General features: G+C 46.5%; 1 protein-coding gene across 2 annotated transcripts in view; it reads left to right on the top strand.

The window, feature by feature from the left end:
- Positions 1–26,201, top strand: part of LOC124133722 (transmembrane protein KIAA1109-like) — a 97,692-nt gene that overhangs the window by 10,361 nt on the left and 61,130 nt on the right. For both annotated transcript variants that reach the window (XM_048387409.1, XM_048387408.1), the window contains exons 7-21: positions 924–1,003; positions 2,230–2,371; positions 3,226–3,382; positions 5,109–5,279; positions 7,288–7,405; positions 8,441–8,596; positions 9,070–9,167; positions 9,906–10,072; positions 10,468–10,783; positions 10,893–11,096; positions 17,510–17,647; positions 18,476–18,652; positions 20,960–21,205; positions 22,646–24,374; positions 25,717–25,834. In XM_048387409.1, the coding sequence (XP_048243366.1) occupies positions 924–1,003; positions 2,230–2,371; positions 3,226–3,382; positions 5,109–5,279; positions 7,288–7,405; positions 8,441–8,596; positions 9,070–9,167; positions 9,906–10,072; positions 10,468–10,783; positions 10,893–11,096; positions 17,510–17,647; positions 18,476–18,652; positions 20,960–21,205; positions 22,646–24,374; positions 25,717–25,834 (4,017 nt within the window). The remainder of the gene's footprint in view (positions 1–923; positions 1,004–2,229; positions 2,372–3,225; positions 3,383–5,108; positions 5,280–7,287; positions 7,406–8,440; positions 8,597–9,069; positions 9,168–9,905; positions 10,073–10,467; positions 10,784–10,892; positions 11,097–17,509; positions 17,648–18,475; positions 18,653–20,959; positions 21,206–22,645; positions 24,375–25,716; positions 25,835–26,201) is intronic.

Genomic DNA, 26,201 nt, shown 5'->3' with positions numbered 1-26,201 from the left:
CTGGCCACCATGTTGTTGATATGGCCAACCCAACATTGAGGCTGGTGTGTAACTCACATTCTGATTGGTCCGTTAGCTGAGTAGCATAGCAAATCAAACTGACTCATGACAGCCAAGGGTAGGTAATCGCGAGAACCACAGGAATGGATCCAGGGGTTAGTGAAGGTATCCCGAAATGCCAGCCCTGGAGATGAGGCAGATGAGTTGTCAGGTAATGACGTGAGTATTTAATGAAGTTGTATAAAATGCTCGCCATAATTACTGTTGATGAATTCAGTTCTTATCCAAGTAATTGGTAGTTGATGTATTATGTCATTGCCAGTTCAATTATCTAACAGAGCTGTGAAGATCCGGGGTAGAATATGCTTGCTGTAAAAGGCGACAATGCTTGTCGTAGGAGGCGACTTACAGGATCGGGTGGGCAGGCTGGCTGACTTAGTTGATGCATGTCATCATATTGCTCATGATGTGAGTCACTGGATTGTCTGGTCCAGACTCGATTATTTACAGACCGCCGTCATATAGACGGAATATTGCTGATTACGATGTTAAACAGCAAACAAAAAAACAAGTAAAAAATTGTCTAACAATATGGGAAAGACTCATCCGGAGACTACAAAAGCTGGCAGAATTGAAGAGAATGTGGCCGACTTTATTTATTTATTTATTTATTTATTTATTTATTTATTTATTTATTTATTTATTTATTTATTTTAACTTTCAGGTTATTTTAAATCTGATAATAATATATTTTGTTACTTTGATGCTGTATTTTAAATCAGATGACAGACACATAACTGGACATTAGTTACAAATAATAATCGCTGGCTCATTCATTATGTGTAACGATTATCCAGTTACTGATCCTAAACAGTGCATTATCCTAAACAGAAAAGTGATGGCACTGACTGATTGTATTGCAGGCCTCCAAGGTTTATGGGAGAAGGTTTTGTGATCCTGCAGTCTCGAGACGTCGATATATACTTCTATATGGATGAACCGGGTGAGGGAATTATACAGGGAATATCAGTTGTAACTGACACTTCCTTTGGATAATTTATCTAGTTCTTGTGAATACTCTACCTCTTTTACATCAATGACTAATTTCTGTAATTTGATTTGTCTTCACACTAAAAAATTCTTCAGAGTTTCAACAGAAGACCTCTTCTTCGTCAACTGTCCATAATTAGTTTTGCAAGTCATAGTATCTTGCCTCCCTTGCTTTCTGTACAATTCTGGGAATCCCGCACTGATGTAATAGAGGTAGTATCCTTTGAAGTGCTGACAGGTATATTGTAAATTTAGAAGATAGTAAAAAATGTATGTTTTGCATTGTCTACCAGGGATTTTCCGGTATTCATAACTAAGTGTCCTTGCCAGGAAATTTAGGAAAATACTGTTATTTTAATAACTTAAGTTATTACTTTATGACATAAGTTGGGAAATTTGTAATTCCAATTTGGGAATTTTTGCTGACATTTGCTGCTGACTTGGGTTGAATATTGGCCCTTTGATCCCGGTCTACATGGAAATGGGAATTAGTCTTTTCTTCAGTATGTTCAGCATCTTCCCGAGGCAAGGGAGATAACTGACTGTAAAAGTCCAGTTTCCACCCTTGCCGAACTAGGCTGCAATTCTGGAGTTACATTTTGGTAGGACTAACGAGTCAATGCCTAGTCCAAACAAAATCTTGTTACAAAATCAACATCTGGTTCGTCAACTGCCATGCAGATTTCAGTCGATTGCTGTATTTGTAAAGCATGTGTATCGTCAACTCGGCGTCAACAGATATTTTCAAAATCCTTTCATGTTTTTAATCAAGGTGTTCACTTGATGTAAGACAATATTGATCTTGATTATTCATTTGAATGTCTTGAATGGATCCCTGCTATTTCGTTTGAAGTAAATGCAAGTGATATGAAAGGTAGAATCTAAATGGTCAATAGGAGGGATATAAAAGGGACATAACCCGTAATAGCCACTGGTGGTGCTACAATCGAACCTAGAAATTATAGTTTGGCAAGGGTGGAGACTGGACTTTTACAGTCAGTTATCTCCCTTGCCTCGGAAAGATGCATGTTCAGGAGATGAAGCCTTCAACATGATCAAACACCATACAGGGTTAAACACCACAAGATATTCATTGCACTGTTTAGTAGGAAGGATAGCAAGGGTTCCATATTTCCTCGCCCAGTTTTTGTTTTACTTTTGTCACATGACCTTTGGCAGGAGTTGTCCCCCATGAGCCCGAGCTGATGGAGATGGCAGACGGTGAGGTGGTCGTGCGGCGGACATACCCCTGTATGGGGGTGGACATTAAGTGTGGACGCAACACAGACTTCAACTACGGCCCTTGGGTCGACAGGCAGAGGTAATCGTGACCGTTTCAAAGTCCAGAGGATAATTTGCCCCGTGGTCATTCCAGTTTAGAATAGGTCACCAGCAACCTATGCTGGCCGTACGAGGTAGCCAAATGGATTGCAGTGACTTAGTGTGTCATTGTACCCCTATTGTGTGGATCTTTGCTCACAATATCAACCACTGGATTGTCTGGTGCTCACTCGGTTATTTACAGGCTGCCGTCGTACAGATGGAATATTGCTGAGTCGGCTTGAAGCTGCAAGCAAACAAAGGCTTATGTCTACTTTGCTGGAAATAGAACTTAGTGTTACATAGTCTTTGATAGGCATTTAGAAGTTGGAGGTGAGGTGAAATGGGGTTTAACGTCGCGTCCAAGATTATTGCACTTATATAGCGACGTGCATGTGTGTGGCTGCTTGTGGCTGCAAGAACCATCTTTTAACGTCTTTTGGTATGACGCGGCTGGGGATCGAACCCCGGACCTTCCGCTTTCCGGGTAGACGCTCTACCATTAGACCACGGAGGCGGTCTTTAGAAGTTGGAAGAATGTGTAGACTTGAAACTTATTATGGATAACAACTTCTTTGTTGTTTGGAAAGATGTTTCATGGCTACTTCCTGATCCATTTAACAGTTGAATGTATTGAATGTAGAATGGCAAGAGGTAGGCTGAAATGTTGTTACAAACAATACACAAGTTAAAGAAAAAAAGCAAATTTTCATATAACATGGTTAATCTGTCATGTCATTAATATACTACTCAAAAAAGTTACAGAACACCCGATCATGACAGATTGACTACAGTCATGATTAAATCGGTGTCCTTAAATTGTTTTGAGTCGTATACATTGTTTTCTGTTGCCAGGGAACACCTATGGAAGTTCTTCTACCCACCTGACTACCAAGCTCAAGTTCCGTCAGTCGATTCCGAACCAGGGGAAAAACGCAATTACAAAACCTTTGAGGTCAAACTCATAATCATTTCAGCTGCAACATTTGATATCCTCTTTACCAAAAACTCGGTAAGTATGATCTGTCTGTGTCACGTTTACTTTTCGAGTGGCTTTTACAGGTCACTCTCTGTGGGCGTTCAGGGTTAGAATAGGTCCCCACCAACCTCTGCTGGTGTTACCAAATTAGACCTGTGCAGATCCGGGGTGGAATAGGTCTTCAGCAACCCATGCTTGCCATAAAAGGCGACTATGCTTGTCGTAAAAGGCGACTAACGGGATCGGGTGGTCAGGCTCGCTGACTTGGTTGATGCATGTCATCGATCCCAATTGCGTGGATCGATTCACATGATATCAATCACTGAATAGTCTGGTCCAGACTCGATTATTTACAGACCACCATCATATAGTTGGAACATTGCTGAGTGCGGCGTAAAATAACAAACCAACCAACCAACCAATCTTACCAAATGGATCAGGTTTTGATATTTGGTGACTTGGTAGATGATGTTTCGTTGTATCCTGACAGCTTGGATCTTTGCTCACGATATTGATAACTGGACTGAATGGTCCAGATTATTTACAGGTTTACGGTTTACTTGACTGCAGCGTTAGGCAACAAATAAACAGACAAATAAAATCCAGATCTCAGCTTGCAATAGCAGGATTAGTTGAAGCCAGATCAGACTAAAGATCTTCACCACTTGTGCTGGAATGTTTTTATGGTTTTTTTTATTAATGTATGGAGTGTGTCGTTAAACATACCAGGCACAAGATTGCCTGCCCAAGGCTCAAATTATAGGCTGTCACAAAATAGCTGATTTGAAGACTGACATGGTTTGTGTTAGGGGTGGTTAGTCAAGCAAGTCTAGTCCCAATTTCCCCCCCCCCCAGAGTTTGATTGATAAAAGCTGAGATTACTGCCCACAAGCTAATTTGCATATCATGTGAACAGACTTTTCTCTCATTGTAAACAAAGAAGCCTATCCTGAAATCACAGCAGATGTGCCTATGGAAGCCTTAAGGTGTTTTGCAGATGTTTTATGATAATAATAAAGATATGTTACTACAACGGCAACAGTGAGGACTATGACAATATATCTGTACATATAAAAGTGACCATACCCTGCTCTCAGTTGGGCTTTGTGGAGCTGTACAACCAGTGTAAACAAGGGATAAATATGCAAAAGGAAAATGTTCTTCACATTGTGGGATATCTCAATGAAACTAAACCATTTCATGACATACCGTATTCGACGTAATAAGCGCCCAGGGTGCTTTCAAAGATAGAATAGGAGGCTCTTATTTGAATTTTATTTTGGTAAATGGTGAACGTAAATTTCGTGGTTTATGCTGACACCCTGAAATGTTTATATATGACAGATATTATTTTCCAGAATTTAATTGCCCATAATTAAGGGTGCATATAACACATGAGTGCGTATTATACACGAATAACTAAGTCTTGTGTACATTGATCAATCAGAAGGGGTGCTGATTGGGATTGTTCACTAGTCAATATATTAGCAAATATCGCCGTGGGCACTTATTAGAGCGGGACGCTTATGACGTCGAATACAGTATGTATATCTGAATGTGTAGATTTTTCAAAAAGAAAAACAATGAAAAACGAATGTAGTTTTCTGGATGAACTGTTTGAGATCTGACAATTATCACGTCTCGCTGGCCTTTGGCAGAGATGCTCGGTTGACCACAAGGAACTGTCGGTAGGAAAGGGAGTGGAGCAGTGATTCTGTTAAAACCAAAGTTCAACCATATTGACTCCCTCCCCTTCCAGGAGACTCAGGCCGTGCACATGAACACAGGTCAAGGGTCATACATAGAGGCCATCATTCCTTGGATGATCGAAGAGAAAGGCTACACCACGAAGGTCAAGGGTCAACTCATGCTGCTGGACATGACCACGAGTATGACCTTCAGATCGCTGGTGGAGTGCGAGACATTCGAGGTAAGCAGATTAGCAGGCTGTGTATTGGCCACAAAAATGATTGCAATATGTTGTGATACAGGTATCTGTATCGCGATATGTATTGCGATACATATTGCGATATATTATCAGAGCTGAAGTGTTTGAGAGTGATTGACATTGACTGTACATGCAGATCCTATTTTCCACCTACTAAAGTAAATATTACTCTGTATGGTCTGTAGGGGTGGTTGGGTAGCCTAGTGGTTAAAGCGTTTGCTCGTCACGCTGAAGACCCAGGTTCGATTCCCAACATGGGTACAATGTGTAAAGCCCATTTCTGGTGTCCCCCGCCGTGATATTGCTGAAATATTGCTAAAAGCGGCGTAAAACCATACTCACTCACTCACTCACTGTATGGTCTGTCGTTGCCTTTTTGTAGTCATGGATACAGGGGAGATAACACGTGAGGTAAAAATCACTTTCCAACGCTTGTCAATCAATTTCAAAGGGAAATATCATTTTTGAATGGATTTCTGTGTAGATTTTAGGTTAAATAATGCAAGTACAAAACTTGTATATATGTTTTACCCAATTTACCAAAACTCAGAAAATGTTTAGCAATATGTATCGAAAACGGTTTGAAAAGTGTACAGCAATATATCGGTGATACTGTGCAGTCCTATTGACTGGGCCATGTTAATCGGGAGAGTGCCATTACCAGGAAAGTTTTCTGATTGTCAAATCAGAAGCAGGTTTTCACATTCTTTCTGTGTGAGTGCCAGAGAGTCAGTCCAGGCATGATCAAGTCTATAGTTTGGGTGCATATTTCTTTGTTTTGTTCACAGGTATGGCTCGTAGCAAACATATTTGTGCATGGGCATGCAGTAACACCCAATGTATGCTAACCGCTGAGTTGAAGCTTAACGGGTCTAAATTATCAGAAATAATGCTACTGTATTTATTCTTGGTAGGGAATTCTCAGGAATGTGAAAGTCATCCATCAGTGTGTACATCATTTAAAGAATAAGGTCTCATGAAAACCGTATAAACATCAAATGTGTACACACACACATGCACACAGTCACTAACAGTCACACAAACAGTCACAGTCACACACACAGTCACAGTCACACATGCATGCACAGTCACACATACATGCACACAGTTACACACACAGTCACAGTCACACTAAGTTACACACTCAGTCACTAACAGTCATGCATGCACACACACACAGTCACACACGCATGCACACACAATCACACACACAGTCACATGCATGCACACACACAGTCACACACGCACAGTCACACACTCATGCACACACACGCATGCACACACAGTCACACAATCACACACACAGTCACATGCATGCACACAAACACAGTCACACACACAATCTCACACACACAGTCACATGCATGCACACACACACACAGTCACTCACACACTCATGCACACACAGTCACACACGCACAGTCACACACACAATCTCACACACACAGTCACATGCATGCACACACACATGCACACACACACAGTCACACACGCATGCACACACACAGTCACACACACAGTCACATGCACACACACACAGTCACTCACGCATGCACACACACACAGTCACTCACACGCATGCACACACACACAGTCTATCACACGCATGCACACACACACAGTCACAAACACAGTCACTCACACACAGTCACATGCATGCACACACACACAGTCACTCACACGCATGCACACACACGCATGCACACACACACAGTCACTCACACATGCACACACACACACAGTCACAAACACAGTCACTCACACACACAGTCACACACGCATACACACACAGTGTAAGATGGAGAAATGAGTGTCTCCGGTCCTGCAGTGTGTGAGAGTCTGTATAGCACAAGGCACACCACCAGGTTTAATAGTTTCTCACTAATGACATACATATTCCTGGGACTGTCGGTGGTGTGTTTGACAAGTATTCATCACGAAAAACTGAATCTTCACCACTGTAAGTGATTTTCTAAGTGTTGTGTTGTAGTTTGAGGTGAGTGGGACGTACCCTATCGTCTGGAATGAGCACCAGGACTGGCGACTGGACTTCACTGCCTGTAAGGCCATCGTCTACCTCATATTTGAACACAAGAACTTCTTTCGAGGTATGTATTGCATTTTAAATCATCTTGTTATTAAGGAAGAGAATTTATGGATGTCAACTTCTTTATTATGAGGAACACAACATTTCGGAGTATATACTTACTCCTTCATCAGGTGAATGAATGCTAGGAGGCAGAGAGCATATATATGTACATGTAAGAACAACATATAGTAAAAAGATAACAAAAGGTGGAAACTTAACAAGGGAAGCCAACAGATAATTGGCGCTGATGGGTGATTAGCAGTAGACAATGGAAACCAACACTTTACAGTAATTAGTGTTGATAGCAATGGACAACTGGAAGCCAGGTCTTAAGTTGTCACTGATTGGTAACTGGCAGTGGACAATGGCCAAACGGGAGGCCAGGGTTAATTAGCACTGATAGGTAAAAGAATGGAAATAGCAATGGGCCAACTATGTTAACCAGCGATGTTTAACCCGACTCACTCACTCTATCGTCCACAAGTTTCCTGGTCTAACCTCAATTCACATTTTTCCATCTTCATGGCTTGAGATGTTCTTAGCAACAGCTTTAGCAGCCCTAAATCCAAATGCAACTTGACGAAAGTTCCACGTTTGAGTCCAACATGCATTCTCTGGTTCCTCATATCGTGGGAACCACCTCCGTGGTCTTGTGGTAGAGCGTCCGCCCGGAGAGCGGAAGGTCCGGGGTTTGATCCCCGGCCGCGTCATACCAAAAGATGTTAAAAGATGGTACTTGTTGTTACCCTGTCTGGCGCTCAGCATTAAGGGGCTAAAACAAGGACTGGTCGGCTCGGAGTCAGTATACTGTGTCTGAGTGGGGTGTTCATGTTAAACTGCGGCATGGTATCTCAGTGAGCTAGCACTATAAATCGGCAACAGTCCGGACTAGTACAAGCAGCCACACAAACACACACACGTACATGCACATCGCTGTATAAGTGCAATACTCTTGGACGCGACGTTAAACCCAATTTCACCTCACCTCATATCGCTGGAAGGAACATATGACCATGCTCGCTCACATCTTGTTGCCATGGCGTCATGCTTTCAGACCTGTCTGATGATTGGTCCACCAAGTCGCGTCCCGACATCTACAGCTTCATTCCTTACACATGGACGGTCAATCTGACGGTCAAGCAGTTCGAACTTCTCACTCTGGCCAATGAGTACAACTGGATTGACACTTCCTCTCAACACCCAGAGAATGGTAGGGATTGGCTGCACTCTGCCTGTAGACTACAATGAGGACTGTCACAGTCTATTTTGTCTGAGAATAATAATGTTATTTATGTACGTGGAACATATTAACATATTGACATGAGTTCTAAAGCTATGCTTATGTATGTATTTTATCATGTAGCAATAAAAAATAGTGTTTGATATTTATTTTTATATATACATATACAATACATACAATTACTGAATATTTTAATATAACTCTCTTAATGGATACTGTTTTATTGCAAGTACTGACTTATTCAATGGATTTCATATTTTATCAAAAGTTGAAGAATTTTCTCTCCATGTGTGTTATTGATCGAGTAGAACAAGCATTAAAACATTTCACACCTCAGCAAAAGCACCTACCTCCAGTAGTGAAAGGCCGCAAACTTGCTGACTGTGCAGTATATTACTGAATATGTGTTACGTGACACCTGATATTGTTTTGTTAATCTTCAGCTCATATTGCGTTTTGTGGCGAGAACATGGATTTGTCACTCCAGCTGCCCTTCGTCGACTTTCTCCCTGTCACCCTTCCCATCCAGTTCGTCATTAAGGTACACTTGTGTCTAGCACCGTCTCAGGGTTAGAATAGGTCCCCTGCAAGCTATGCTGGCGAGCAGCTGGATCGGATGGACAGGGTATATGATTTGGATGATTGCCTGTCATTGTGCGCTGATGGCATGGATCATTGCCCACCCCATTAATCACTGGATTGTCAGGTCCAGACTCCAGACGATTGCTGAGTACGTCATTAAGCAACAAACAAACAAACAAACAAACAAACACAGACATGTGTCGGAAGCTGTAGGGGTAATACAGGGATATCATTTCTCCCTGCTGAACATGTTGAGAAAATGGTTTCTAAGGCAATGGTATTTGTAGTTTGGATGCAAATTTTCGTTTTTTGTGTCTGAAGCATCCATAAACTTGAGTCAACCTCGGATGTTAGGTGCCTGGGAAGAGGAGCTTCACTCAGCTTAATTCCACACAAAAATACAATGTAGACCCCTGCCAGCATTATGATGGAATACTGATAAACTGAGAAGATCAACTGTGTTTTCACTGTAGAGCTAGGTCACCTGTAGATTTAACCTCACTAAATATGAATTTGGAAACAAACCTGCACTGAATTATCCTTAAGTATCAATCAGAGGTGCTTATTGTGATTTGAAACCTATGAATAACCAATCTGAATCTAAGTCAGTGTTTTCCAAATTCATGGTAGAATCGGTATGTAAACTTCTGTTACCATGGTAACATGTCTGAGAGTACATACTGTGTGTTCCCCATAGGGTGAGACAGTAGACTGCCGCCTGTACCTCCCTGAGAGTAACACCAGTAGACACGTCGTCATAGCTCTGGCCGAAAACATGAAGATATTTGACCGGGACGGCAACCCTACAGACAAACCTTTCGCCCATGGAAAACAGAAGCCCTGGAGAAAAGTCACCACAAAGAGGTAAACCCATGCACATCTTTGTTGTAGAAGTAAGATTCTTGTTTCACTGACAGTCTTTGTTGTTTTTTTCACGTGAAGGACATTTTGCTCTTTCTCATATGAACACAAAATGAATTTTTGTGGTGTCCCCTGTGGAATGTGGCTGGAATATTGTTAAGGAATATTGTTAAAAGTGGCATGTATCCATTAAGATCTGTGTTAGAATTGGTCTTCAGCAACCCATGCTTGTCATAATAGGCGATCGGGTGGTCAGGTTCACTGACTTAATTGTATTGTGTGGTCCAGCCATCATAACAACAGCCATCTTTTAGCTGGAATATTGCTGAGTGCGGTGCGGAACAACAAACAAACAAACAATAAAAGCGACAACCTTTAAAATCCTTCACTGCTTCCAGCACGGGATGGGTGGATTGCTGGAGCACATCCCACGTGCTGTTGTCCATCAGGTACACCTACCACCCCATGGCCATCCTGGGGACCCCAGTCAGCTCCAAGATGGGACTGGATGACCTCCCTACCCCAGATCGGGAAGAGTCTCTGCTCATGCCGCTGCGTCCACTGTGCAAGCCCGAGTGTTCCAACTCCAGGGTGACCCCGGAGACTTTCGATGCAGCAGAATGGGACCCAGACGTCTTTAGCGTGGAGCTGGAGGTGGCGCCCTCTGTCTTGTGTCTCTATGGCTCTCTGTTCCGCTATCTCATCAATGTCAAGGTAAACAAACCACATTTATGATTAATGTCCGAGTATGAGTCACACTGTCACATTGTTCCTACGGGAGATTTTCTCTGTCTGATTCTCTGTCTGTCCATTGTTCCTCCAGGAGAACTACCTCGGTGAGGACCAGAAGGTGGCGGACTTCAAGGCCGATGACAGCTCACCTGAGTCCGAGGACAGGGACTCCAGCTTCGTCAACATCACCGCCTCCAACACAGAGAAAAACACGTCATTCGACCCCCGGGCCTACAGGCCATTTGCTGTGACCGTCTCTGTGATACTACAGGATATTCAGGCACACCTTGTCCGGGTAAGCAAGTTGTTTATGGCCATTCTGGAGGTATGAGTTCTTATAATATGATGCTTGCCCTTGTTTTATTAAAATGGCATTGGTATGCTCATTTATGTTTGGTACATATGAAACAGCTTGTATGTGTAAACTATAGAAACTTCGTGTGATCCTGGAAGGCACGGGGGCCCAGTCGTCTAAGGCACGGCGATTCGCTGTGCAGAATTGCGTCCCTTGGGCACGCCAGAAACCAATGATTATGGGTTCAAATCCCGGTTCGCCCCCATTATGTTTCTAGGTTTGTCAGCACTATACCCGTGCTCGTGGGTTTCACCGAAGTTGTAAACGTCTGAGACCTGCATCACTTCGGGCTGTCCTCCCACATTAAGCTGACACGCCGGGATATAACTGTAATACTGTTCAAAGCAGCGTTAAACCCAACTCACTCACTCACTCACTCATGTGATCCTTAGTACAACTACTCTCTTACATTAAGTAATACGTTACCACTGTTATACTGAGGCTGTTGTCTCCCACAACTGCTGCTATAGCGAAATCTACCACAGAGAACTCAATTACCTCATGCAGCACGTGCGTAGCCACCCAGCTGCCATGTGACACTCTTCACTCTTGTCTCTTCGCTTGCGCTCGCAAGACGTGTTATAGACTGCTGAAGCATTCCTGTTTCCTCGACCAATTCGGTGATATTAATTATGGTTTATTAAACTAATAAACTGTGCTTGTACGGGGCGTTTGCGGTAGCTTTGCTTGGATATAATTTTCCCGCCCTTTTTTCTATATACTCGCGGGGTTCTCGTATGCACGTTGTGTCTTACGTTTCCCTGCTATAGTATGCTTTGGGGGTTAACATCACTATTTCTCTATATGTTCTATGTGTATGTTCTATATTCAAATTGCTCGTTTATTTTCCTTGTGAAAACGCACGTTTATGAATATTTGTGGTGCGTGTGTTTTACCATGTTTTGCTCTTTTGTTCATAGTACCAAAATGTCTAACATGGATGTGTCGCCGTTGTCCACCCCCTCTACCCCTGCAACCTGGTGTTGCGGGGTGTGTCACAAGTTCTTATCGTCACAGGATCCCCACGATCGTTCCCCGCGGTCCAGGGTTCCTTGTGGGGACACCCGGTGCGTCCTGTGTGACGGTCTGGGGCCTGCAGCGTTCGAGCGCTACCGGCTGTATGTGCAGTCCGTTTCCACCCCTGTGGTGGCCGGTTCGTCCGGTCGGGGTCCCCTTGCGGGTACCACCTCCATGGCTGCGGCAGATCCTTTGGCGGTCTCGGGCTGTCCGGGGATTCCGTCGCTGCATTGCTTTCTAATCTTGTGGACTCCAAGCTGGCGGCCTTATCTCACGATAGGCCTCTGGCTGTTTCATCCCTGGCCTCTTTGGTGGACGCGGGTTCGGACACGGGGTCCACCGGTGGTCACCGGTCCTTCCCCCGATCGGTTAAGGACTGCGTGGCCATGGTTTATGACCTCTTTGAGGACATGCCCAAGCCCCTGCCGGTACTGCGGGGAGTCCAGGGCTCTGTGGGTTCCTCTGAGGTATACAATGAGTCTTCCGACAAGGCTTTCCCCGCATCAACCTTGCTGCGCGGGATCAAGCCTTCCTTGGAGAATGCCTTCGCGGCGGCCTCCGGTCGGGGTCTCCCGTTGCCTCCACCGTCGTGGAGAAAGGGTTCATTTCCGGCACATGACCTTGCCTTTCCCGAGGCTGGTCCTACCACGGAGGCCCATGCTGAGCGGTTGGGTGTCCGTGCCCCACCGGCTGCTACGGTAACGCAAGCTACCTTGCAGCAGCTGGACACTCTCGCTCGGCACTCCATGCTTGCCATGTCTCACTGCAGCAGCCAGCCTGGTCGAAGGTTCTCCCACGGACTGTGACCAGCGCATTTACAACTGCCTGCTCGGTTTAAATGCTTCCCTGGAGTACGTTGCCGGGGCTTCGGCCTTCATTTCCGGCACGTGCCATTTTCTCAGGCGCCAGTCGTATCTTGCCGACTCGGGGTTGGACGCTGCCAATAGGAAGTGCTCCTTTCGCAGCATTGGTCTGCGCGGACCCTTTTCAATAACAAGATCCCTGGGGTTCTGAAGGAACAACAGGCTGCTGTGTCTGCCGAGGCCTCTCGGCACTCACTTGATCTTGTGGGGTCCCTGCATAGGCGCCTGGGTGCTGCTCCTAAGCGGAGCGCGCCCCAGGATGCTGCGGCAGGTAGGTCTAAGGGGTCGGGTTCTTCTTCCTCCGGGAAGAAGCCCCGCCCTGAGGGCTCCGGTAAGGGCCATCAGTAGCCCTTTCACGGGAAGAATGGGAATTGGGGGAAGCCCTAGTCGTCTAAGGACGGCAAGGGCTCCTCCAGGTGACTCTCATTGGAGGGGTTCGTATGCCGACACCGCCAACTTCGGTTGGCCCGTAGGCGAACCCGAGTCACTTGGCCCTGGACAGCTGTGCCTGCCGCAGCCTGTCAGGCCCCCCTCTCCTTCCCCAGTGGGAGCCAGACTCCAGACTTACTGGGAGAATTGGGAACAAGTGTTCAACGACCCGTGGGTGGTCAACACGATCCGGTACGGCTATCGGCTAGATCTCAAAGCGAATCCGCCGCTCACCGTTGCCCTGTTGGCAGGTTTCTATTCAGAAACCAATCTTCCCATCCTCGTCGATGCCATCGGCAGGTTGGTGGAGAAGAGGGCAGTAAGGGAGTTAGCTCTACCAGAAATAACACCGGGGTTTTACTCCAGGATATTGCTCATTCCCAAGAAGGACAGTGCCGAACTCAGAATGATTCACAATCTGAAATCGTTCAACGAATTGTACCTGCACAAGCCACCCAAGTTCAGAATGTTGACCTTGGCGGACCTGAAAGCTCTGATCATGCCGGCCGACTGGCTCGCTTCGATCGACCTGGAGGATGCTTATCTGCATGTTCCGATTCACTCGGACCATCACAAGTATCTCAGGTTTGTCTTTCAAGGCAGGCACTACGAGTGGGTTGTACTCCAATTCGGCCTTTCGTCCGCGCCCTGGCTGTTCACCTGGCTAACCACCCCCATAGTTGGGTTCTTCCACAGGTGGGGTGTCAGGTACTTCGCGTACCTGGACGACTCGCTAGTGGCCAATCGAATGACGGACACCCTGTCACGCGATCTCGATTTCGCACGTCGGCTCTTGGAGCAATTGGGGTGGATTGTCAATCTCCCCAAGAGTGAGTTAACCCCCTCACAGAACTTGAAGTTCCACACGGTGACCCATTGCCTCTTTGTCCCCCCAGACCGGTGGCACAAGATTCAGGCGATGATTGCCAAAGTCTTAGCGGTACCACAGACTGTTCACTTTTGGGAACAGCTGTTAGGGCTACTTGTGTCAGCCCAGGACTGCACCGATTGGGGTCGTCTCCAACTCCGCCCGCTGCAACGGTTTTTAATCCAGTTGTTAGCACAGGAGGAGAACAGTGCGACCGTCACACTCCAAGATCGGCTCTGACCGCATCTGGAGTGGTGGACGGTCCCTAAAAACGGGCTGGGGCACCCATCTAGAGGGGGGAGATGAGCTCGGGGCTGTGGTGCGTAGACGAACTAGGTCTTCACATCAATTGTCTCGAGTTCAAGGCAGTGATCAACGCAGTCAACCACTGGAAGCATCGTCTCGTCGACGCCCGGCTCATGCTGGCGACCGACAACACGACGGTAGTGTCCTATGTGAACAAACTGGGGGGAACCCACAGTCACTCGCTACTCGATCTCACGTTCGAGTTTTCCGCTCTGGTGGGCAGTGTCCCGTGCCAGGTACGCACCCGTCACATCCCAGGTGTGCGGAACGTACTGGCCGAGGCCTATCGGGATCCGAGCCCCACAGAGTGGATGCTCCACCCAGTAGTGTTTCAGTGGCTGTGCGAACGTTTGGGTCGTCCGATGGTCGACCTGTTCGCAACCAGGTTCAACAATCAACTCCCGTTGTTTGTAGCACCAGTCCCGGACCCGAGGGCCATCGATCACGATGCTCTCGCGTTAGACTGAACGGGCATGGACGCTTATGCTTACCCACCGACGGTGTTGATACCACTCATTCTACGCCGGCTTCGAGGAGTTCGCTGTCGAATGTTACTGATCGCGCCAATGTGGCTGAACAGATCTTGGTACCCGGACTTGCTGACCCAGGTCACGCAGTTGCCACTTCCACTGCCTGTGAGACCGGATCTCCTGATCCACCCTCACACCCATCAGCTTCATCCAAACGCAGGGCAGTTCAATCTGCACGCGTGGATGTTGTCACCGAGCGTCTGAGGAGTAAAGGTTTTTCTCGACAGGCGTCTCGGGCATACGTTAGTATGCATTGTGATTCTACGCAGAAGGTGTATAATGCATGTTGGGTTATTTTCACGAAGTGGTGTTGTAAACATCACATTCATTCGCCAGATAAGGTATCTGTGCAGGATATTGCTCGTTTCATGTCTCACTTACGAGAGACCCAGAAACTCTCCGGGGGTTCCATTGCCAACTATGTCTCTTCCGTTGCTACGGTACGGGACGTTGCTATGGGTACCAGTCTCTCAAAAGAGCCGTTAATTCGGGGTATTATCAAGGGTTTCAAACAGCACGATCTTAAGAAGGGCCGCCTTCGGGCACCGGCCTGGGATCTGTTGAAATCACTTACGGAAGCTCCGTATCAGCCCTTGAGTAGTGCTTCGTTTCGGCATGTGACTTTGAAAACAGCATTTCTCCTCTCCTTTGCCATGGCGGCACGAGTGTCCAAGATTCATGCACTCGATGTCGCTAAAGTACAATTCGATAGGGGCGACGAAGGAGCGGTCCGCCTGGGCCTGCTCATGGGCTTCGTCGCCAAGAATCAGAAATTTGGGCAAACGGAGAGAGAATTCACTGTAAGATCACTCAAGGAAATCTTACATCCTGCTGATACTGAGGACAGATCGCTGTGTCCGGTTAGGGCCCTTAAGTATTATCTTAAGGCTTCGAATGAATGCAGACAAGGGCGTGACCGTCTGTTCATATCGTGTAACCCTAATCGCACTGCTGACATAACTCGCAACTCGATTGCGTTATGGCTTCGTTCTGTCATCAATCTGGCGTACCGGTCTCGGGGGTTACCGGTAGCGGGGTCAAACCCGCACGAGATCAGGGCGCTAGCGGCAACATTTGCCCTACCCCGAATATCTCTGTTCACAGAATATTACGAGGTTGTTAATGGCGTTCTGACTCGGTTTTTGCCAATCATTACCTCAGAAAGGTTTCTGATGAAGACGTGGAGGGGGTGGACCGTCTTGGGCCGCTGATCGCTGTCTCCAATGTTCCCACCGCCGTGGGTACAGGATTTGGGGTCCCGCAAACCAGCGCACTCACACCACAGGTGAGGCAGCTTTTTGTGTGTTTTGTCCTTATTTGTATTTTGACAATTATGTATTTAATTGTCTGTTGTGTATTCCAACCTTGTGATACATGCTTACGAATACTGGAATTAGGTCACGCGCCTAATGCATACTTTAAGTAGGCTTGCTCGGGGATATACAGTCTGAATGAAATTAATTTCTCTCTTTTCGACTGTTTAACCTGATCTAAGATTTAGCTCACACGGATACTGCGTTCTCATCCTCTGCGGCGATGAAATACCTATCCAGTGGGGCCGTTTGGGGTCACCAATCGTTTGGCAGTGACGATTGAGCCTTACGGTATGCGCTTGACAGTGCTTTGGTATTCCTACAGGGTAATGCCTAGCTAGGAGCATGCGCATCCAGTGCTTCCGCCTTGTTGTTTACTTCCGCTGGTCGGAAGGAACACAAGCAGTCAGGTTTCGGGTTGTAGGTGCTCCCCACCACCTACTTTGGTAGTCAGCCTCGGTATAACAGTGTAACTTAATGTAATTTGTAGAATTTTCCTATTCGGAATATTCTATAAGTAATACGTTACCACTGGGCTGCTGCCCACCCGTCCGTCCCCTGAGCACTTGCTCTCGCAAGAGACAAGAGTGAAGGGTGTCACATGGCAGCTTGGTGGCTACGCACGTGCTGCATGAGGTAACTGAGATCTCTGTGGTAGATTTCGCTATAGCAGCAGTTGTGGGAGACAACAGCCTCGGTATAACAGTGGCAACGTATTACTTATAGAATATTCCGAATAGGAAAATTCTACAAATTCTCTGGCTAACCACATTTTCATCTCACCCACAGCAAATTCCTTTTTAGCATGTTTGTAACTGTCAAATAAAACTTGTGAAGGAAGAAATATGAATAATTAGATCAATGAATCATGAAATAAATATATGCTGAAAGTAAATTTTAATAAAGTGTTAAGAAGTACCTGTTCTTTTATAGGCCTTTTGAGAATTCAATCTTCAAGTTGCAAGATTTTCCCTTCAGGCTTGTCACGTATCTCTACTTTATTGTGTATGACCTTGTATGTTTATAGAACTGTGGACCTGATGACATAGCCAGCCCGTGTGCCAGGGTGGAGAGGCTATGTTTTGAACTGGATAAGTCCTACCTGGAGACCAAGTTGCAGCTGCTCCTGTCTCCCTCTGTCCTCATTGCCAGGGACAACTTAGTGGTAGGTCAACTCACTCCTATCCCCCTACGGGCTTATTGCCAGGGACAACTTAGTGGTAGATCAACTCACTCCCACCTCCCTCCGTGCTTATTGCCCTGGACAACTTAGTGGTAGGTCAACTCACTCCCACCTCCCTCCGTGCTTATTGCCCTGGACAACTTAGTGGTAGGTCAACTCACTCCCATCTCCCTCCGTGCTTATTGCCCTGGACAACTTAGTGGTAGGTCAACTCACTCCCACCTCCCTCTGTGCTTATTGCCCTGGACAACTTAGTGGTAGGTCAACTCACTCCCATCTCCCTCCGTGCTTATTGCCCTGGACAACTTAGTGGTAGGTCAACTCACTGCTATCCCCCTCTGTGCTTATTGCCCTGGACAACTTAGTGGTTATCAACTCACTCCCACCTCCCTCCGTCCTTATTGCCATGGACAACTTAGTGGTAGGTCAGTTCACTCGTATCCCCCTCCGTGCTTATTGCCCTGGACAACTTAGTGGTAATCAACTCACTCCCACCTCCCTCCGTCCTTATTGCCCTGGACAACTTAGTGGTAGGTCAGTTCACTCCTATCCCCCTCCGTGCTTATTGCCAGGGACAACTTAGTGGTAGGTCAACTCACTCTCACCTCCCTCCGTGCTCATTGCCCTGGACAACTTAGTGGTAGGTCAACTCACTCCTATCTCCCTCTGTGCTTATTGCCAGGGACAACTTAGTGTAGAGTGAACTCACTCCTGTCTCCTTCCTCTGTGCTTGTTGCTGTTGGTTGCTCTAGTATATCATATATGACATAAAAGATTCTGATGGTGTTCATGTAAACTTCTGTGTTCCAGAGGGACGCTGACCAGGACCACCTGAAGGAAGGTCACCTGGCTCTGTCCGGTCTCCAAGTCCGAGGCCACGCCATGTTCTCCCACGTTGGTCTGCCACTAGACTGTGAGACCCTGGAGTACGCCTGGCTGGTGGAGGCCGTCATAGGGGAGGTGACAGGCAGACTCACAGCTCCACAGGTAAGTTGGAGGGGATCAGAGGGGGGTGACAGTCAGACTCACAGCTCCCCAGGTAAGTTGGAAGGGATCAGAGGGGGGTGACAGGCAGACTCACAGCTCCACAGGTAAGTTGGAAGGGATCAGAGGGGGGTGACAGGCAGACTCACAGGTTAGTTGGAAGGGATCAGAGGGGGGTGACAGTCAGACTCACAGCTCCCCAGGTAAGTTGGAAGGGATCAGAGGGGGGTGACAGGCAGACTCACAGCTCCCCAGGTAAGTTGGAAGGGATCAGAGGGGGGTGACAGGCAGACTCACAGCTCCACAGGTTAGTTGGAAGGGATCAGAGGGGGGTGACAGGCAGACTCACAGCTCCACAGGTTAGTTGGAAGGGATCAGAGGGGGGTGACAGTCAGACTCACAGCTCCACAGGTAAGTTGGAAGGGATCAGAGGGGGGTGACAGGCAGACTCACAGCTCCACAGGTTAGTTGGAAGGGATGAGAGGGGGGTGACAGTCAGACTCACAGCTCCCCAGGTAAGTTGGAAGGGATCAGAGGGGGGTGACAGGCAGACTCACAGCTCCCCAGGTAAGTTGGAAGGGATCAGAGGGGGGTGACAGGCAGACTCACAGCTCCACAGGTAAGTTGGAAGGGATCAGAGGGGGGTGACAGGCAGACTCACAGCTCCACAGGTTAGTTGGAAGGGATGAGAGGGGGGTGACAGTCAGACTCACAGCTCCCCAGGTAAGTTGGAAGGGATCAGAGGGGGGTGACAGGCAGACTCACAGCTCCCCAGGTAAGTTGGAAGGGATCAGAGGGGGGTGACAGGCAGACTCACAGCTCCACAGGTTAGTTGGAAGGGATCAGAGGGGGGTGACAGGCAGACTCACAGCTCCACAGGTTAGTTGGAAGGGATCAGAGGGGGGTGACAGGCAGACTCACAGCTCCCCAGGTAAGTTGGAAGGGATCAGAGGGGGGTGACAGGCAGACTCACAGCTCCACAGGTTAGTTGGAAGGGATCAGAGGGGGGTGACAGTCAGACTCACAGCTCCCCAGGTAAGTTGGAAGGGATCAGAGGGGGGTGACAGGCAGACTCACAGCTCCCCAGGTAAGTTGGAAGGGATCAGAGGGGGGTGACAGGCAGACTCACAGCTCCACAGGTTAGTTGGAAGGGATCAGAGGGGGGTGACAGGCAGACTCACAGCTCCACAGGTTAGTTGGAGGGGATCAGAGGGGGGTGACAGGCAGACTCACAGCTCCACAGGTTAGTTGGAGGGGGGTGACAGGCAGACTCACAGCTCCACAGGTAAGTTGGGGGGGGTAAGAGGGGGATGATAGGCAGACTCACAGCTCCACAGGTTAGTTGGAGGGGATAAGAGGGGGGTGACAGGCAGACTCACAGCTCCACAGGTTAGTTGGAGGGGATAAGGAGGGGGTGACAGGCAGACTCACAGCTCCCCAGGTAAGTTGCAGGGGATCAGAGATGGCACAGTCAAACAGGCCATAATTGTTGCTTCCCTTAGTCGTGCCAGGATATGATGATGGTATATTCGCCCTCATTATTTGAGTCAGCAATAACCATTATGCATAAATATCAAAACATTTGTTCACCAACGATCTCAGTGAATAGTGGATTTGTGCAATATCCCGAACTGTGCTCCCCCCAAATTGCATCCCAGCAAGAGACTTCCTTAACACTGGTTTTATATTTTACGCCAGCAATGTTGATTACAGTAAATCTTATGAGTGCCCTTGCATTCTGCTACTAGATACCTCTAGGCTTTATTTGTTTAATGCTTCCTATACAAGCACATGCAACAGAGTGTCTATTTAATAAATAGGGGGATAAAGCTCATAACAAGCAGAAAATATGACCCCGCAAGCATTTGTATGGTTTGATCTGATTTTAATGCGAAATTGAAATATCAAAGCAATTCATGAACATCTAAAGTCGGACATCAACATAGAAAAAGTACTAGAGAATAGAAGTTCCATAATGCGGCAACCTCATCAGTTGCATGCGTCGAGGTCACATTTCAACAAACATATAGCATTTTTTATTAACTTTTTGGCTGAAAATGATATTTACTTACAAAAATTTACTACAATGACTTTGAGGGGCAAGAAGAAGAAGGGGCCAAGGCTAAAAATGGCAGCTGAAACCTAAGAAACTGTTCCTAAGGAAGAAGCTCGCACACGACCCTTATCCAACTGGTGGAAGGCATCCAGTGTACCTTCTATACCAATCTAGCCTTTCTTTGTCATGGTACAAATATTTTCTACCCACAGCCGGACAAAAAGTCAACATTTTTCAACATTTTCTGTCTTCAGGTGCAGAACGTTGCCGAGTTTCTGCAAACGTTTGTGCTGCTGATTGACGACCCGGAGAACAAACTGAAGCGTCCCACGCCCTGGGGCCTGTGCCAGCACATGTTGCCCCAGCCCACCTGCCGCATGCTGCCCTCCTGCCCCTTCCCCTGCCCCTCCAGCGACGACATCAAGTACCGGCTGGTGCGCGCCTCCGTCGACTCCGTCAACCTCTTCATTGTAGAGTCGGGAGCAGCTCTCAATCTATGGGTACGACTTTTTTTGTATAATTCGTCATATTTGAGGTTATACTCAAGGTTGTAAGTTCTTTCAGTTAAATGACATTACTTCCAGTTTGAGGAAACAGCCAGAACGACTTCAGTTATGTCACTATAGTCCTGATGTCATGTTACAAAGGGATTACGTATTTCCGACTTGAATAAGCCAACCCTACCGAGACATGCTGAAGTCCCATCTACACTCGTCCCTCTATGGCCAAAATAATGACGATTTGATGTTACATTTTAACTCACGTATTCACTCCATCACTTTGGTGGTAATACAGATGTAAAAATGTAGTGTGTAAGGCTGCCATTTTTGGGGGATGTTGGCTGAGATATATCAGGATGTTAAGCTCATGTGAAAGATTGTTATACATCGTGATTAAGTCGTGATATACTCATACTTGGTTTCTTATGCACTCATGATACTGAACGTCCAGTTTCCACCCTTGCCAAACTAGGCTGGAATGACTAGGCTCGATCGTAGCGCCACCAGTGGCTATTACCAGTTATGTCCCCTCTAAGCCTCTCCTATGGACCAATGAGATTCCACCTCTCGTATCACTTGCGTTTGCTTCACCCAAAATGGTGGTGCCCAGTCAGGACGATCTGAACGATAATCAAGATCTATATTGTGATAAAACAGGTCTTACATCGCGAAATGCATCAAATCACGTGAGCACCTTGATTAAAAACATGAAAAGATTTGGAAAATATCTGCTGACAAAGAGTTGGCGGTGCACTTGCTTTGCAAATCCTGCAATCGACCGAAATGTGCACGACAGTTTACGAACCGGATTTCGATTTCGGTGCGCGATTTTGATTGGACTATGCATAGACTCGTTAGTCCAGCCAAAATATAACTCCATAATACCAGCCTAGTTCGGCAAGGGTGGAAACTGGTCTTTTATAGTCCTCTAACTCTCATGTCTCAGGAAGATGTGATACATCGTGAGAGATCGTGGCTGGTTCACAATGTCAGAGATATTTTGGACATGTTCATCGTACTAAACATGTGTTATATTCATAGTAAGCTCGTGATGTGCTCGTTCTACATCATGCTAGTGTCACGTTTTCTTCATTTAAATACATGATTTTATACCCAGTAATATATTTCACACATCGCGATATATTGTGGTCAACATCGTGAAAGTGGGTGAGTAGCATAAGTCTAGCTTTAATTTGCCTGACAAAAAATATTAAAAGACAAAATGTTTTTAATTAATTATTTGAGACTGAAAATTCAAAACCTTAATTTACTATGAAGGTAAAAATCACAATTCGTGCATAACATGATTAGGACTGAAATGGAAAGTCAAAACCCTAAGGATTGTGTTTCTACTGAAGGTTTCACAATTACTCACGATAGTTTATGAATCTGTATAGGTTTCAGGAATGTTCATATTGAATATTTCCGTGTACATTCCAGGTGTCCTCTGTGCGTATTTCCACCTGTAATCTCCATGGCAACAACACCCGATCAGGAATCACATGCGTGGTGGATCAGGTGACCCTGAAGCAGCACATCTCATGCGCCCCCCTCCGTCTGGAGCCCGGGCACCCCGAGATGTGGTTGGATGCTGGAGGCTTCTCCTTCGGCCCCCTCAACGTGGAGGCAGCCATGGCCCTGCCCAACTCCGAACTCCATTACATCCAGGACCACTTCCTGCACATGCATGACAAGAAGACGAGACGGCTGTGGTTCCTTTGGCCCGTACCCACCACCCACGCAGGACAGAATGCAAACATTGCTGGAAAATGTGGATGTCTTGGTGGTTGCGTGTTCTTCGGCAAGAACAAGAATGGCACAACCTTCTTCAAATCTAGACGACACAGAGAACATACCAATGTTGCCATTCCTCAGGTCTTCCCTGAAGGTGTCGATCCAGGGTTTGCCCAGAGCCTGCTGCATAAGGACAAGCTTGTGTTTGATGTGGGACACTCTCTGAAATCCATGACGCCTAAGATGTCCCCGACCGAGTTCTCATTCACCAGAGGGTACATGAGTGACGTGGCAAGTCCCGACACCCCCGGGGTCATCAGCTCCACCTTGATGGACAGCCTCCTGATAGGGGGGACGACTGACCATGGGGAGCTGGACTCCTCCCGAGACAACACTCTCACCAGCGACATCACCAGTGTCAGGAGCAACATAAGAGGCAGTTGGATGGATGGAAGGAACATGGATGCCTATGCTGACCCAAAAGTGAAAGACAGTAGTTCCGTCAGCATACACTTCGTTGAGGACCGACACAGTATCGAGAGTGCCACTCTACGGAGACAGACATCCATCACTGCGTCCACCTGTTCCAGTAGCCCATCATCCCCATCGGTTCCCAGACAGGGCTCCACTCTCAGTGGCGGGAGTGTGGACTCGACTCTCATCCACTCCACGACATCCAAAAGTTCCATACCAAGTCCTGTTCCTATTCATCGCATTGCTGGGTCTGCCACAGCCATGGACAAGCTGATGTCCACGGTGTCACTAGAGAGTGACCGGTACTACTCAGCAGAAGAAGATGTGCTCTCGTTGTCGGAAGCAGATTCTCAGCAGCAGTACCATTCCCTTCTCAGCGAGATAACCGACTCCCCTAACTCTCCATGCTTTGATATTCCCGGGTTCCCCTTCGGTCATGACAAGACCATTGATGCAACAGTGCTGGAGCAGAAAGGTTATCACCCAAACATGAATGACTTGGACTATGCCAGCTCTGCAAGCAGCTCAACATCTACACTGTCCTACACTTCTGCTCCCACAGATCACGAGAGTGAAACAATGTCTGGAGAAGCTCCTGAGGAATTCTCTCTGATCGACCTTCACAGTCAGATGAACCAGCCAATCACCAAGTCCCCGCTGTTGTTGTCCCGATATTCCAGTCACCTTTCGCACTACAACTGCCATGACTGGGTGGCCCCTCCCCCCATCCACTCGGCTGGGAAGAGCATCCACTCCCTGCAGTCGGAGCACTCCCTGTCTTCGGCCAGTCAGTCTGTGTATGGGTCGGCAGCGCTGTGGATCCCACACTTCAGCAAGGTGCGACAAGGCTTCAGCACCAGTGTGATGAAGGAGAAGAGCGAGCTGAAGCTGCCCTCTCCTCCAGGTCCCAGGCGGTCGGAGGCATTTGATTGGTCCAGAATTGATGAACAGAATCATGAAGGTTAGTGCATTTGATTGGTCCAGAATTAATTACCAGTAACAGGCTTGATAGTAAGTGTGTTTGATTGGTCCAGAATTAATTACCAGTAACAGGCTTGATAGTAAGTGTGTTTGATTGGTCCAGAATTAATTACCAGTAACAGGCTTGATAGTAAGTGTGTATGATTGGTCCAGAAATAATTAAGAAAGGGATGATGGTAAAGCATTTGATTGGTCTAGCAAAGCGAATAAAATAAATGTCTTTACTAAAGACAAAAATCACCTGTTTAATATGATGATCTTCTGATTGCATATGTATGTTATGGACAAAATCAAGCATTTTCAGTCTTAAGGTTTGCTTTTCACATATCCTCATCATGCGACAAGAAAGTATTAAAAAATTCCAATTCAACACCAAAACACTTATGCCATACAGCTGTCTATGCTTTATGTCAAAATGAAATTTATAAATCCATGTTACACACTTATGAAGCAATATCCACCTGGCTGAAATAATTGTTCTTTGCTGTTTCACAAAAATGTCACTCCCATGTGTCCGAGGCTTTGATTTAGTGGAAGACTTGATTTTCCACAATGCAATTTTGTGCGATGTACTTGTGTCATGGTTATGTCCATCTTCCCGAGGCAAGAGAGTTAACTGACTTTAAAAGTCCAGTTTCCACCCTTGCCGAACTAGGCTGGAATTTCTGAGCTCGATCGTAGCGCCACCAGTGGCTATTACGAGTTATGTCCCTTCTATGCCTCTCCTATTGATCAATCAGATTCCACCTCTCGTATCGCTTGCAAAATGGCGGCGCCAGATCTGATCGATAATCAAGATCTATATTGTGATAAAACGAGTCTTACATCGCATCAAATCACGTGAGCACCTTGATTAAAAACATGAAAAGATTTAGAAAATATCTGTTGACAACGAGCTAGTGGTGCACATGCTTTGCAAATCCTGCAGTCGACCGAAATCTGCATGACACTTTTATGAACCGGATTTTGATTTCGGTGCACGATTTTGATTGGACTATGCTTAGACTCCTTAGTCCAGCCAAAATGTAACTCCATAATACAAGCCTAGTTCGGCAAGGGTGGAAACTGGACTTTTATAGTCAGTTAACTAACTTGCCTCAGGAAGTTGGGTTATGTCAAGGAAAGCCAGTTGTAATAATAACAGTACATATCATTATGTTTACCAGAATATGGTATTGGACCTGCATCAGTGTGTTTACTGCATCATGTTATTGAACTTGTCAGGCTTTATTTGAACAAGTTACAGGGTAGCATTCAGTAATTCCTCTGTTGCTGAAGTGTTCATTGCAAGTAATGCCCCTTGCTTCTGCCTTGTGTTGCAGAGGAGGACAATGATGACAAGAAGCACCTGGAGAATACATCAAAGACCACCGCGGTGATCAAGGTGGCCGGCACCTTCGACATCCTGGTGACACCTCTGCTGCTGGAGTCCCTTCAGAGGTGAGGAGACCACGAGGTGTTGGCGTCTGTGTAGCTGGCAGACAGTTGGACCAGCCGACTGTACCATTTTTTCATACACATATGTACTTCTAGAATAAGATCTCGGCCCCGTTCTGCAAAGCTGTCTTGGAGGCACAAATGTTCATCCTGTACACAAAATGTAGAGAATGGACGCAGACAAAAATATAATGCATCCCAAGGAACGCACAATAATATTCATTTAACCTACAGCGCATCGAGACTTATGAGTGTCTGTCATTTCATCCATCAATCGTGACCACTGTCCACATGATCATTGACTCATTCCAGGTTCTATAATAATTATCAAAAGGTACAGTACATTACACCTTTTCATTACTTTACTGGA

This window comes from Haliotis rufescens, unplaced genomic scaffold, assembly GCF_023055435.1.
Source record: "Haliotis rufescens isolate VD_foot unplaced genomic scaffold, xgHalRufe1.0.p SCAF_7, whole genome shotgun sequence".
NCBI lineage: Eukaryota > Metazoa > Mollusca > Gastropoda > Lepetellida > Haliotidae > Haliotis > Haliotis rufescens.
Note: the sequence above shows the minus strand (reverse complement) of the source record. Positions and strands in the feature narration are given on the sequence as shown.